Source organism: Glycine soja, chromosome 5 (assembly GCF_004193775.1).
Source record: "Glycine soja cultivar W05 chromosome 5, ASM419377v2, whole genome shotgun sequence".
Taxonomy (NCBI): Eukaryota; Viridiplantae; Streptophyta; class Magnoliopsida; order Fabales; family Fabaceae; genus Glycine; species Glycine soja.
Genome location: NC_041006.1, coordinates 7,962,212 through 7,977,089, shown reverse-complemented (window position 1 = coordinate 7,977,089; position 14,878 = coordinate 7,962,212). Strand labels below are relative to the sequence as shown.

At 34.7% G+C, this 14,878-nt stretch overlaps 2 protein-coding genes across 4 annotated transcripts; one reads left to right on the top strand and one right to left on the bottom strand.

Annotated features, from left to right (window-relative positions):
- Positions 1–3,016: 3,016 nt before the first annotated feature.
- LOC114412266 (protein WVD2-like 4) lies at positions 3,017–7,478 on the top strand. Of its 2 annotated transcripts, none has more exons than XM_028376090.1 (9): positions 3,017–3,264; positions 3,869–4,462; positions 4,553–5,107; positions 5,243–5,298; positions 5,413–5,490; positions 6,003–6,078; positions 6,166–6,228; positions 6,334–6,447; positions 6,912–7,478. In XM_028376090.1, exons 1-9 carry the CDS (start codon positions 3,193–3,195, stop codon positions 7,170–7,172), a joined length of 1,869 nt encoding a protein of 622 aa, XP_028231891.1. In that variant the 5' UTR covers positions 3,017–3,192; the 3' UTR covers positions 7,173–7,478. The 2 variants fall into 2 exon arrangements, with proteins under 2 accessions (XP_028231891.1, XP_028231892.1); XM_028376091.1 differs by having other exon boundaries at positions 3,139–3,264; positions 3,831–4,462.
- Positions 7,367–13,286, bottom strand: LOC114412265 (protein FAR1-RELATED SEQUENCE 7-like). 2 transcript variants are annotated; one of them, XM_028376088.1, is made up of 2 exons: positions 13,110–13,286; positions 7,367–10,497 (listed from the first exon to the last, which is right to left on the bottom strand). In XM_028376088.1, exon 2 carries the CDS (start codon positions 10,491–10,493, stop codon positions 8,043–8,045), a length of 2,451 nt encoding a protein of 816 aa, XP_028231889.1. In that variant the 5' UTR covers positions 10,494–10,497; positions 13,110–13,286; the 3' UTR covers positions 7,367–8,042. The 2 variants fall into 2 exon arrangements, with proteins under 2 accessions (XP_028231889.1, XP_028231890.1); XM_028376089.1 differs by having other exon boundaries at positions 7,367–10,487.
- Between the last annotated feature and the right edge of the window lie 1,592 nt (positions 13,287–14,878).

The window sequence follows — 14,878 nt, the reverse complement described above, 5'->3', positions numbered from 1 at the left end:
AATATATATATATTATGTTAGTAGATGATTCTTGCCATTCAATTACTAACTCACTAGTTGGACCAGTGACCCATTAATCTAGTACCTTGATTGGTCCAATTTTTAAAACACTACATGAAATGGTGATAAAAATATTTTTGGGAATTTTTGTGTGACATTGTGAAAATTTTAGAAGCAAGGTTTCAATTATTCCAATTCAATCATGACTGCCCAAAATATTCTTAATCATGCCATATAATACTGTTAGTAAGAGGAAAACAATTTTATGTATCTCATCCTTGTTTATGCCTTTTCTTTGGCATACAATTTTATGTAGTTTATATTTACTTACTTTGCATTTTTTACAATTCATGTCTCAACATTAAATATGTTTTTAATTCATAGTAATTAGTAAATTTCTTATGGAATTTCTGGTAAAAGCTGTTTCAAAACAGAATGAAAATTATATGTTGTGTGGTCTGGTTTTAAAATTTGTAGGTTAATTTTGAGTTTATTGAAAAAACAGACAGCATATTAAAAAAATTCCTAAAAACAACATCGGTTTTTTAAAAAACCGATGTTGATGTGTACATATATAACTTTAATTTTTCATAATTCTTATCATATAACATCAGTTATTTAAATAATTGGTGTTATATTTTTTCGTTAACATCGATTTTCCAAAACCGATGTTAACTATAATACTTTCAACATTGGTACTTTTAACATCGGTACTTTCAACATCAGTTAGTAACAGTCTTAAATAACCAATGTAAAAATCCTATTTTCTAGTAGTGTAGAGGGGGGGGCATGCACTTCTTCCTTGGGGGGGGGGGACGTGCACTTATTCCTCTTGGAGCCTCTTGCTCTTGGCTCTGGTGACTGGTCCCTTCCTAGGGAGGATTGCATCAAAACCCCTATCATCTCATTTATTTAATTTCTAAAATCCCAATTAATTTTTAAATAAAACTTTTTTTCTATTTTACGAAAAATGGGACGTTATAGAAAGCGTGTGAGTGAGAACAAAACACGTTGAAAAGTATTGTGTTGGTTTGTGGGGTTAGTCATTGATCTTGGTAGTAGGCAGAATTGATTTTTGAGGTCTTGAAAATGGCTACCTATGGAGGGTTTTGAGCGGTGGAGGGTTCTAACCAACAAGGATGTTGAGTGAAGCGTCACTGCGTGAAGTGTTGTAGTGTGAGACCCACCGAGAAGTCGACAATCAATGGCGTTACAAATGGTATTAGAGTAGACCTCTCTCCTAGGATGGTGTGGTTTGAGGACGAACCAGGCAAAAGCTGGTGGACATGTAACACCCCGATTGAATCACACTAGAATGAGAGGGATCCAGAGACTGTACATGTATGAGACTGTATAATTGAGAAAGACTTAAAAGAATTAATTGATACTACCTATACCAACAAGATGCATCTACTTTTCAGTAGCCTATCACTCAAGAACTTCATAGTTAAGTGTGTTTGACTTCGAGTAGTTATGAGATAAGTGACCTTTTGAGAAGTTTCTCGAAAAACATATGAGTGGGGATAAAATTAGCTAAAATATCTTGTTTTAGTTTGTGGGATTGACCATTGATCTTGGAAGTAGGCTGAACTAATTTTTGAGGTCTTGGAAAGGACTATCTACAGAGGATGTTGACCGGTAAAGGGTTCTGACCAACAAGGATATTGAGTGAAGTGTCACCGTGTGAAGTGTTGTAGTGTAAGAGCCGCTGATAAGTCAAAAATAAAAAATGTTACACGTAACATGGACATGACCCCGTCTCTTGTTCGGTGGATCTGGTGGGGTAAGGTCACACCGGTTTTCTCTCTGAAAGTCTCTCCTGAAGTCACCATTGTCTTGTGCCTGTGAATGTGATATTCTAAATTCTAATTTAGCAATGTGTCTCAAGAAAATGTATCAAAATAAATGAAGAAAAATACATAAATCCATTTATATAAAAGCATTTTGCGTTGAATATCTCTTATAGTTACACTTATAATTGGTATGTCAAATTCATTGAAAGATTATTATGGCAAGTTCTCTTGATGTAGCATCTATGATACAACTCAAGAAAAGAAAAAATCAATGTTGCCATTGATTAAATCATTAGACACACGCATCCAAAAGTTGTACATTCTTTCCCCAATAAAACATAATTCCACTTTCTTTATTTTCTTTCCTTTTATTCAAACACGTCCAATAATAATATTGTTTCATTTTCAAATTACCAACCTTGGACACACATAGTCCACATCCTTTTGTTATTTTGCCTGGGTAATGTTGCAACCACTGGTAGTTCAACGTGTTACATATCTTCACCATCCCTCATTCATTCTTGTTTGTTCCCATTGTTACCAACATGCATATCAAAGAATTAGCTTCTTAGGTTGAACAGAGAAAGCATTAATTTGAATTGAAGCTATACCAAATTCAAGCAAGCTAGCCAACAATAACAGATTAACAAGAGAATGTTGGAGATTTTCATATTAATTCTTAAATTCTTAAATGCAAATCAAACATGAATATTTATTCAAAATTACATTAATTATTATTTCAATGTGATTTTGGGAGATCCAATATCAAACCATGCATGTATTTAATGAATCACATTCATAATTATGTAATTTTTTAATAAATTTTAACTAAAAGATAAAAAAGTATTAAAAATAGTTTAACTTTCGTGCACTGTTATTGTTAGTATAGTATAAGAAATTACACTGTCAATCAATAAATTTATTATTATTATTCGTATATAACAAATAATTAAAATTAAAATTAATAAAATTATCATAATCTATATGACTGAACTAAAATATGTGCCATCATGTATTATTAACTGTTAAATAAACGTGCAAGTCATTCTCGTGGTGTGAAAAAATATTGAGGCTACTCTTCCAAACACTTTGTTAGTGGACCCCACACTCTGGAAAACGAAAAGAAAAGGTTGAAGATTGCACGACACTTCTCTTTTTTATAATCTGTTAAAGTTGTCTGCTTTTCCACATCATTCACACACAACCAAACCAACCATGCTTGATTTTGAATTTCAAATTTGAATGTGTAGGTGCCCACAAACAAACGGCCACATACATAAAACAAAGTAGAATATAGTATTTCCAATAGTAATAGTAATGGTAATACTAACAAGGAGAAATCATAATAATAATTGTGGTAAAGTTTGGATCTTTTGAGGTTTCCTCGTTGCAGTGAAACATGGGGGACTCAACTTGTCTCATGCAACAACCATTCTGTTATGCTTCCGGCATTTCCAATGAAGCCAACGAGGTTAGTTCATTCAGCAGTCACTTCCAGAATTTGTTTATTGGATTCTTGAACTGAACCACCTCAAATAACTTCCATTTGGTTTCTTTTCCTTTATCTTTTTAATGTTTTTCTTACTCTTTTACTTGGTCATGCATGTAGTTTATGAAACAACGGAATGAAAGAAAAAATTTTGCATTTTCAAAAGGGTGTTCATTCCTGCTTTCACTAGTGAATTGCATGCAACCCCTTGTAATGATTTTACATGAACTTGTATTATTGTCTGTTTGTAATTGTATACCCCAAACCGTAGTATGGAGAGTGCAATCTAAGTTTCATCCACAAATAACATGATAAGCAAATATGAACATCATTTTTGGGTCTCAAATCATATTTTGAGTAAGTAGAAGTGAAAAAACGTTGCTTTTGGTGGGGCCAAACCATGGTTTGCAAACTATAATCCAATACAATTAATGTTTGATGGGTTTTGAGTGGGGTTACCATAACATAATTCATTAAAGCTTTGTTTTTAGGCCATATGTTGGGTGCAATTAATCAAGAAGAGATTTTTCTTTCCTTGTTCAATGAAGGTTCACCTTGAAAAAACTGTGAAACTTGTGCGTTTCAGAACAACCCTATTCATGCACTTGGGCAATCAATTTCGTTTGGGAGGTTCATGTCAGAGTCCCTGGCATGGGAGAAGTGGTCCAGCTTCTCCCACAACCGCTACGTAGAAGAGGCAGAGAGGTACTCAAGACCCGGTTCAGTTGCACAGAAGAAGGCTTTCTTTGAAGCTCACTACAAGAAACTTGCTGCTCAGAAGGCAGCTGCACTGCTTGAACAAGCAAACAATGAGGCACAGAAAAATGCCACAGGACAAGAAGATGAGGGAGTAATTGACAATGACAATGACACTCATAATTCACAAATAAGTCCAAATTCTGAAATGGTTGTCAAGGAAGAACAAGATGCAAAGGTTTTAAGTGTTACCTCTGAGCAAGATGCTGTCGTCAGACTCACAGTCAGTGAGCATGATGTAAGTGTTACACCTGAAAGTGCCAAGGTAGAGGGAGCTGAGGCAGTGATGGAAAAAGTAGCTGTTGTGGGAAGTTCAATGAAGGTTGAATTGCAAAACCAGGTTGAAGATGTTGATGCACAAATGGAGGAAAGTGAAAAGCTTAGTGCAATTGTAACACCTCCAATTTTGACACCAATAGTGAAGGTTATTATGTTTATTTATTTCCAGAATTTTTTTTTTTTTTTTTGTGTGTGGATATTTTGAGGTGATAACACTGACTAGTTATTGCAACAGGTATCCAAATCTGAACAGGAAGTTTTGGCAAGTGTGGGCATGAAGAAACCACCCGTTTCTTCCTTTAAGTTGTCAAAGTTTAATGGAACCTCCAAGTTAACCACTACACCTGTTAAGTCCACAGCAACTATTTCTTTCAAAAGAGATAACATTGCTACCCCAATTAGCAACAAACCTGCTAATGGAACCTCCAAGTTCACCACTGCACCTATTAAGTCCACAGCTGCTATTTCTTTCAAAAGAGATAATATTGCTACACCAATGAGCAATAAACTTGCTAACGGAACCTCCAAGTTCACTACTACACCTGTTCAGTCCACAGCTGCTATTTCATTCGAAAGGGATAATATTGTTACTCCAATGAGAAATAAGCCTGCTATATTAAGCACTGCAGATAAAAAGAGATCTACTCCTAGATCAGTTAATTTTACACCCATTAGAGAACTTAATAGATTGACTGCTTCAGTCATGAGGAAATTTGAAAGTACAAGAGCTGGTGCTGGTTCTTCCAAGGCTTCAAAGGATAGCTTGACTCCTCTAAGAACTCCAACTATGGTATTTCAGCTTTTATGCTTTGTCTTTTCAATTTTTCACCCTATTCAAAACCCTTCAGCATCCATTTTGCCATGATCTTCCATGTTGCAATTTTTGTCATTTTTCACCCTAAAGTGAGTCATTTTCAAATTACAGGCTTCCAAGGAGATGCAAAAGCAATCTTCATTGACCCCATTAACTGAAAAGAAAAGGTACTTGATTTATAAAATTGTTAGTTGTAATGTGAAATATGGTTTCAACTTTTCTCTAGCTGTTTCTCATCCCATATTGATGAAAAGGTGCATGTAAATTTTGTAAAATTTCAGGAACAAAACGCCTCTTGATCTATCATCAGCACCAGGAAACCATACGGGTGGTTCTAAATGGCGCTTGCTTTCTGGAGAGTAAGTTCTTTCCACTTAAGATTCCATGAGTAGTAAAAATTTTAGTCAATAAATGAACAATTTATCTTGGTTATTATTACCTTTTTTTTACCATGGAAATGAATTGAAGCATGTTATAGCATTGAGGCTGGAAAGCAGGCCACTAAGAGCACAAATCTAGGTGTTTCATTAGTAGCTGATTAAAGCCATCGTCATATAAAAAGGACTAGAAATAAAGAATTACTCATCTTCATCATTCTCTTCAATAGATTACTGGTCTAGGAGATACATACACATCTACAAACTTCAGTTTTATCTCTATATAATATACGGCCAGTACATAATAGTTCTAAGAACATTCTCAGCCAATTCATTGAAAGAGTTGGTGCAACTTGGTAACTGATTGGAAGGTCTTTAACCTTTGCAAGTACTTTTAGCAATATATGGTCTATTGGTCTTTATTATATAAGGGGCTTTTCTTTTCGTTGTTATTGTTTTTAGACCTGTATTACCAATATATTGTTTTTATGCAGAAATAGAATGAGATCCCCACTTATATCATCCCCTTTCAGCTTGAGGACAGAAGAAAGGGCTGCAAGAAGAAAGAAGGCAAAATTAAAATCCTTTTTTTATTAATTATGAGTTTACATAACGTGGTTATTAAAGTAATTGTCTGTTGATCTTCATCAATTTTAGAAACTTGAAGAAAAGTTCAATGCTAATGAAGCACAAAAAGTGCAGCTGCATACCAAACTCAAGGTGGGTGACAAATAAAATTAGTACCAAGTAAAATGCTGTTGTGAGAGTTATCTTTGTTTCTTAAAATTCAGTTTAATCAAAAACATCTAATCCTCTTATTTGCAGGAGAAAACTGAGACCGAGATTATTAGAAAACTACGCCAAAGCTTTTGCTTCAAAGCCAGGCCACTGCCTGATTTTTACAAGGAAAGGAAAACATCAACGAATGAGACAAAAAAGGTATCTTTCTTAAATTGGTAACAATTACAGTGATCTTGACCATTTGCACTTCAAGATTGGAAAGTATAGAGATTTTTTAAGGGTCATTTTTATTTGAGACAATATTTTGTTTTCTATTTTCAAAAGTCTGTATTAGAAACAGTGAAAATTGTTTTTGCAATTCCTACTCAAATTTTTTTCCTATATAAACTTTTGAAAATAAGAAAGTGAAAATAATGTCAATTTCATAATTAGAAGTGAAAAAAAAAAGATTTTCAAACCAGACAAACCCGTCAGTCCAAATCCATGAGAGGAGCAAATTTTCAGTACTCTTACCTACTCCTTTAATAGTTTTCTGTTATTTTTTCTATCTAAACAAATTAAAATGGGAAAAAGGTAAAACTATACATGTTGACTGTCATGATTTTAATGAGTACATACTCCTGAAGCACTAAAATTCATTCCCAACAACTGCTTCCTTCTAGGATCCACTGACACATTTTGAAACACCTAAAGACGGAAGGAAATCCACCCCTAGTATGGCGGCAGACAGCAAGACTTCTTTTCCTCCCAACAGACCTGTATTGAAAAACAGTGGCACGAAGCATTTTCAGGGAAAGAGTGGTCGCACCTTGTCTCATCCTCTAACTTCAACTTCCACGATTATTCCAACTCATGAGAATACGTCACCAAATATTCAGAATGGATACCATACTGGTAGAAACTTCAAATATCAACCATGTTGAGAGCAAAACATCACTTGACAAATTGATTCTACTAGCAGCGGAAAGATCAGTGTAAACTTGTAAATGTAGCTTCATGGAGATGGGATTGTATTGTATCACACTAGTTAGACCCAATGATCATAAGTATGACCCTTGTTGTATTCCAGGTATATAGCAACATTGGTCATTAGTGTGGCCTTCTGACACGTTATTCCTTTTTTTTTTTTTTTCTATTTCCACCCTCACCATCTCTCTTTCTGTGCCCCCCCTCTTGTTCAAATATCTTTACCATGTATAACCAATATTGAGCGATTCGTTATTTCAAAATGTATTGGAATTTTTGTAGAAGTCATGCACAAATTGTAGCAAAATCTAACTTCTCTAAGTGAAAGTGTGCCTAGAAACGCAAATAACAAATAAGACTTGCATAACCGGAATGGCAAATTGGCTTAATGTATAGAGTACACCCTAACCTTGAGATACAAACAATTTTGGCTTATAATCGGTAATCACCAAAGGAAGGGTATGCTTACAAACGCCAATTCTCAGCAACAAAATGGATAAAAGCAAGAATACATTGTTTTGATTAACTTCCTTCAGAAGTTTTTTCTTATAATGTGTAGCAAATTTGTTGTAACAAATTTGTCAAGAAATCTGCATTATTGTGTATTTCTTATTTTTGATCTGTAACATACAAATGCAAGTAACATTTCAGGAAGATGTACAATTTCAGACAAGATTAATACATGATATAGGCTGCCTGTTCTGTTAAATTAAAAGTTTTGCAAATGAAACACTACTTTGTATCTGCCATGGATACAAAATGACAGCCTAGGTTAATCTAAATGCCTTCAATTGACTAGTTCAAATTTGCCTCTGAAAATTGAGAGGTCAAACTCTAGCATCTTTTGTCCATCTCTTTAAGATGTACTGGGATGGAACTATCCTTATGTTCCTATAGTCAAGAACTTTTAATGCATGGCAGCATAAGATTCCCACATACTCAAATTTCATACAGCAGCAACTGATTGTCTTGTTAGAAGAATCAAAAGTAACCGAATACTCTCGTACCTGTTCATATATGCTAACTTTATAATTATACAATGATCCACTCTCAGTGCAATGCTTTATCACTAGATTCAAACATGCTTCATATTCTTTCTGAAATAACTCAAATATCTTAGGTGTGTATGGAGCACTTGCATGCTTTAACGTAATGATATCCCCCATCAGCGGTGGCATATGCTGGCTCATGTCATAATTGGCTTCTAATTCCCTGTAGTGCCAATCAGTAACAACCTTAACAAGATACTTCAAAAGTGGAAGAATGTCTGTGCCATGCTTTAGGTACTTTTTCAGGTTGCCAGTAAGATTTTCTCTCAGTAGCATGCTTACCATGTCAGCACAAAAAAACTGTCTTCCATATGCTATGGCCCATCTATCTCTGCTGCCATATATTTGTTGCAACCATTCATTTTGCCACAGATCATACTTGTCCAGGAGAGCATTCCATGCATTAACAAAATAATCCTCCTCCTCATTATCAAAGAAGCAGCTTCTCAAATCATTTACAAAAGAACCAGATCTAACAGAAACATGACTCAGCTGTTTGAGGGCATCTTGATAGACATGCCATACACAAACTCGATGATTTGTTTGAGGTGATATGGAATTGATTGCTTCAGCTGTTATTATGTCTAGATCTGTAAGGATTGTCTTTGGCTTGCGTCCAGACATTGCCTCAATGAAAACTCGAAACAGCCACTTCAAAGATTCTACAGATTCATTATAAAGAAGTGCTGCCCCAAAGATAGTCATTTGCTGGTGATTATTTATACCAAGGAACGGAACAAATGGCCGGAAGTCCTTATAATATTTATAACTACTATCAAAACAAATAACATCACCAAAATCACCGTAGTCTACCATCATCTTTGTATCAGCCCAAAATATATTAGTTATTTGATCATCAGCATCAAGCTGGAAAGCATAAAAGAAAGAAGGATTCTTTGATTGCTTGATTTGGAAGTGATGTTTAATCTTTTCAATTTCTCCCTCTTTCATTTTGCTTGTACATTTGAAAGGTAGTTTGTATTCATGACCCATGGGATCACAATCCATATCAACAAAGCCTTCAATAGCCTTGCAATTGGATTCAGAGGTTGACGTGGGCAGCACATTAGATCCATCTGCAATGTTCTTTTCAACTTGAGTTGTAGCTAGCTTCTTTTGTGATCTTAACATGTGCACTCTACATGCAGCAACAAGCTCATGATTATGCTTTTCTTCAAAGTGAGTAATATGATATCTACCATCAGGTTGTCGAGAAATTACCAGTTGTGCTAAACATCCAATTCTAGTATCCTTTCGAGGTCTCTTTACATTTGTATCCTGTTTGTCTTTATGCCGAAAACCTTCTCTGAAGCAAGTAAATCGTCTAGATGCCACAGCACCATCAACTTTACTCCTATTTACATAATCTTTTCTTACACTGAAACCTACATGTCCAGCATATGTATTATAAAATTCATATGCATGCTCCTCTGAGTCAAATCCCATTCCCAGTTTTGGTACCCCATCCAACCCTGACTTGGTTAAGTTTGCTTCAACAGCTTGAGCAAAAGTCAATCTTTTCTGTGATTGTAACATATGAGCAGTACAGGGTGTTACTAACTCGTGATTGTGCTCAGTTTCAAAATTAATGACACAAAACTTTCCATTCGGCTGACGAGAAATAGTCATGTGTGCCAAACAACCAGTTCTTGTTTCCTGCTTCAATTTCCTCAAGTATGTACCATTTTTGCTAGGACGATAACCCTGTCTATGGCAGGTGTATCTTCTGGACACCACTGCACCATTTATCCTACTTTTGTTGACAAAATCCTTTCTTATGCTGAAACCGTTGAGGACAGCATACTCGCTATAACATTTGTAAGCAGTGTCTTCTGATTCAAACTCCATGCCAATCTTGGGTGCCACACATATTTCCTCCTCATTTTTTACATCAGTACTAGTCATTGTAACAAAGGTAGCACAGGGGTTCTCAGTCTCACACAACTGTCCACTACTGACGTTAGTAGGAAATTTGTCAACATGGAAAATATTTGATGTCTGGCATTCATCATTAATTTCCATGTGACTATTGTCAACAGGACAAACATTTGGACTGGTACACTCATTCTCGGTGTCAATGACCTTGTTAGTGTCTGAGACGGAGAAATCACTGTGGTTTTGAGTCTGACTCTCCTGCCCCATATCAATCACCACCTCAGGGGATATTGGACATTCATTTTCTGCATCTTCCAGGGGGTGCCTTTTTATATCAGGTTCAGTATCCTGCATCGACCTATGTTCAAAATATATCAAAAGAAAACAAGGGGAGGAAAGCATACAGCAACAACAGCAGACAATCTGCATTATATACACATAACGTGTTTGGGGTGGTGCTGAGGTGGGCCAAAATCAATTTTGATTTTACAGTGAATGGGAAGCAACACATTGTTGCTATGGAAAAATCACATTTTTACATGGTTTTGGGATATCCCTCCATGATTTTGAAGGTATCCAAACACACCATAAGTACAGTTGAAAAAAAAAAAGAAATTTCTAATTATATCAAAACCTAACATGATATACCATGTCTCTGCTACAGGTTATGAAGGAAATATATGCTTTAAAATTGAAAATCATAGCTATCAATCCTGGATAGCAGTGAGTAGCAGCCAACCCCGAAAACACCATGGTGGGATAACCACTACAGCAATATTATAGGTATGAGATACAAAATATTATATTATACATATACAAATACTCAATTTTAAAACATCTAAAATTTAAGACAATTTAACACTACACCAAAAATTGAAGACATCCTAAAGAGAACACAGAGAAGAACAAAGATGAAAGACATGTGAAAGGCCAAAGAAACTCAGCCTCAAATAAAGAACATAGCACTGTCTCAGTGAGAGAACAGAGCATTGCTGCAGAAGTCATGGGTTGGCTGGAAACCAAAGAACATCACAAAGAATGTCAGAGATGGCACTGAAAAGAGCAGTGCGTGGGTGGTTCATTTGTCTAAAGAGCTTATGTGATTCAATGAAGAATGGAGCTTTCATTTCAAACCCTTTGATTCAATTAAGGGGAGTGAAAAGCAGTGCGTGGGTGGTTCATTCGTCTAAAAATAGTATCCCTTTAATTGAATCAAAGGGTTTGATCATTTGTATGGTTGTTTGGCACACATGACTATTTCAAAAATTGTAACCTTATTTAAATTCCCTAAAACTAGGTGGGGACACTTGTACGGTTGTTATTGATAGCAACAAGGTTATAAATTGTATCCCTCATTTGGTATGATCATCAATGGAAAATATCAGTGTTTATCTTTTATCTTCTCTTTAGCTTTAATGATAGTTTTCTCTAGTTTCAGAGCATCCTAGTTGTAGCACTCTAACAATGGTGCCTTCATCAGCTTACTCCCCTCCCACACCATCAACCACCACCCACAACACCCATTATACAATACAGTCAACAAACCTTTGTGGACATGTCTTGCTTGTCCACGAAAATGAGCTAAAACATTTTTCCCTTCCATCGTGGATTCTAAACCCTCCAATTCTCTTATGCTTACAAACTGCAGATCCACAACCATCCTCATTCCTCAAGCTGTGTCTCTCCAGCCTTATCTTCCTTCACTACAGGTCCCCATCAACACCAAACATTGTCCGATCTTGGCCTTTCAAAACGGTTTCATCTCCACTGTTCATCCATCCCACATCATTTTCCAAAATTCAACCGGCAACAACACATGTTCAAATCCCACCTGCAAATACAATCCTCTCACCCTTGGATAAAACCTGCTCGTGGTCACTACAAGACATGGGTCAGCTCCGGTCAACATCATGTGACCCAACCCAACTTTTGACAACACAGCTGGTGATGGTGTTTTTGAAATCCAAACAATTCCCTATGCAAATTCCAACCGTTCATAACATTATCAAAACCAACCCGCACGCCCACAATGCCACGTATTTCCACCTTATTGCCCCAACATCAAATCCATAATGAGGCTATATGATGTTGACACTAGGAATTATTATTATCCATTGATTGACATCATTTAAGGCTATATAAGTGTATTCCTCTTTACCTATTAGGATCAATGGGAAATATCATTGTTTATTTTTTATCTTCTTTTTAACTTTAATGGTAGTTTTCTCGAGTTTTACAATAGCCTACTTGTAGCACTCTATCACATTCCAAGCTATAATCTAAACTATTGTTATTCCATTCTGTTCCTTCATTCCATCCCTTTTCATAATCTACTAATCATAGCCATAAAGTTCAAATTAGATTCCCATTATTGTAAATCTTTTTTACACCATTACCTAATGATGTTTTGACAATATTGCAATACAAAGTAAAATTCTGGAACTATAGACAAATAGTGGATCAAAATGATATAAGCTCACTCTAATTGAGGAAATCAAACCAAAAACCATGAGGGAAAGAGTTACACAATGGCGGAGCTGAATACTTGCATTACCCACTCTCTCAAAACTCAGTTAAGTTCATTCCACAAACCATTAGCCACATCATAAACAGACCCAAAACAAATGCAGAGGACTTGAATCAATCACTTAATGTGCACAGGAGTGAGAGAACAAAGTCTTAGGTTAGGGTTAGGGTTATCAAATGCATATATATACAGATAGCAATTAACAAAATCAGTAATCACTCAAGGAATTTGACAATAGATAAATTTACAGGACGAAAAACGAGTGAATCACAGAAAAGAACAAAAGGGAAAGATCAAATTAAGTTAATTGGCACTAAATGAGGTTAAATCAAATTGTTATAGTAATAAATAGCATTGGTTTCTGAGTTAATAATCAAGTGCTTGGTACAGAAAATTAAGAAGCATAAAAGAGGAGGCATAGAGAGTGTGAAAGAAATTGGAACCTGGAAGCTGAGGAGAATCGGAAAGAACCGCAGAAATTTTAATTGGGCTTTAAATAATTCGGAGCTGTTCGTTCGGTCACACACACGAAACGAAACGGAGAAAGCGGACAATTCTCATCTCTGCAGTTTGTTATTTACAAAGGACGTCAGGAGTATACTGTAGAAGTTTTTTTTTTAGCTAACAAGTAATCATTGTAGAAGTTAGTATTAGTTTTTATTTATTTATATATATTAATTGTTAGTTTGTAAGTTTTGTAATAGCAGGAGAAGATATCAAACCAATCATATTTTCCTTCTTTCTTTTATTAGACACTCAAACCACCTTATATCTCTGGTTAGTATTAGTGTATCAGGTTTGGCATTAATTTTTTATTTTACTACTACTTTCATCCATAAATATAAGATTATTTCCGTCATTTGCATTAATTACTTTTTGATTAAAATATTTTTAATTACTTTTTAATAAGTACATTCTTTCTCTTATAAAGATTGAAAAAGAATACTAATGCACACTAATTAAGTGGAAAGTAATAAATTGAAAAGAGAGATGATGAGTCTAGATAATATTAAGGGTAATTTAAAAAAAAATAATATAAATTGTTAACTAATATTATTAACTAACTTTCTTAAAGGGTGTGAATTAGTTAAAAAAATATTATAATTTAGGAATATAGGTAGTAACTTATATATTTAAGATTTTATAAGACTCAGATTAATTACTATATAAGAATTAAAAATAAATAATTTAGTTAATTATTAAAATTATCAACAATTATATAATTTTTTGAGAGTTATTTTAAAATCCAGACTAATCCGATCTGTCGCACTAACTCGACCATGACCTCGAAGATTTGGCTGGGTCAAGTTTACACTTAAACTGGTGACCCATTGATCAATCAAGATAGCAAAGGTATATTCATTCATCAACAAAAATACACTAAAGAACTTCTAAGAATGTTTAAAATGGAAGGTGCTACACCAATGAAAACCCCATGCATGCTTCCAATCCTCTGAGTAAAGACCAATAAGGTAAACCAGTAGATCAAATGATCTACAGAGGTATGATTGGACCACTTTTGTATCTGTCTGTTAGCAGACATAATATTATGTATAGTGTATGTTTGTGTCCTAGATTTCAGTCTAATCCTCGAGAGTCACATCTCAAAGTTGTTAAGAAAATTTTACAATATCCAGTAGGCACTACTAATCAAAGTTTGTTCTATGAGAAAAATAAGATTTCAGGTTAGTAAGATATTGTGATGTAGATTATGCAAGAGACAAAGTTGAATGAAAAAGTATTGGTGGTTGTCATTATCTTGGACCTTGTCTACTATCATGGACAAGTAAGAAACAAATCTCCATCGCATTATTTATAGTTGAGGCTGAGTATGTGTTTGTTGCATGTTGTTGTTCACAATTGTTATGGGTAAAATATCAATTAGAAGATTACTCTAGTATTGAGAATAATATAACAATATATTGTGACAAAACTAGTGCAATCATTCTGTTTAAAAATCCAATACAACATTCAAAGGCTAAACATAATGAGATAAGATATCATTTCATTTGTGATTATATGCAACAAAGAGTTTTTAATATAAAATTTGTAGACATAGATCATCAATGGGTTGATATCTTTACCAAACCTTTGTTTGAAGATTGTTTCATCTATATTAGGGAACATTTAAATATGGTTAGTCTATCAGAATAATGATGTATGTCATATTGCTTTAGACGATGTCATCATCTTATAGTCCATCATTAATTTG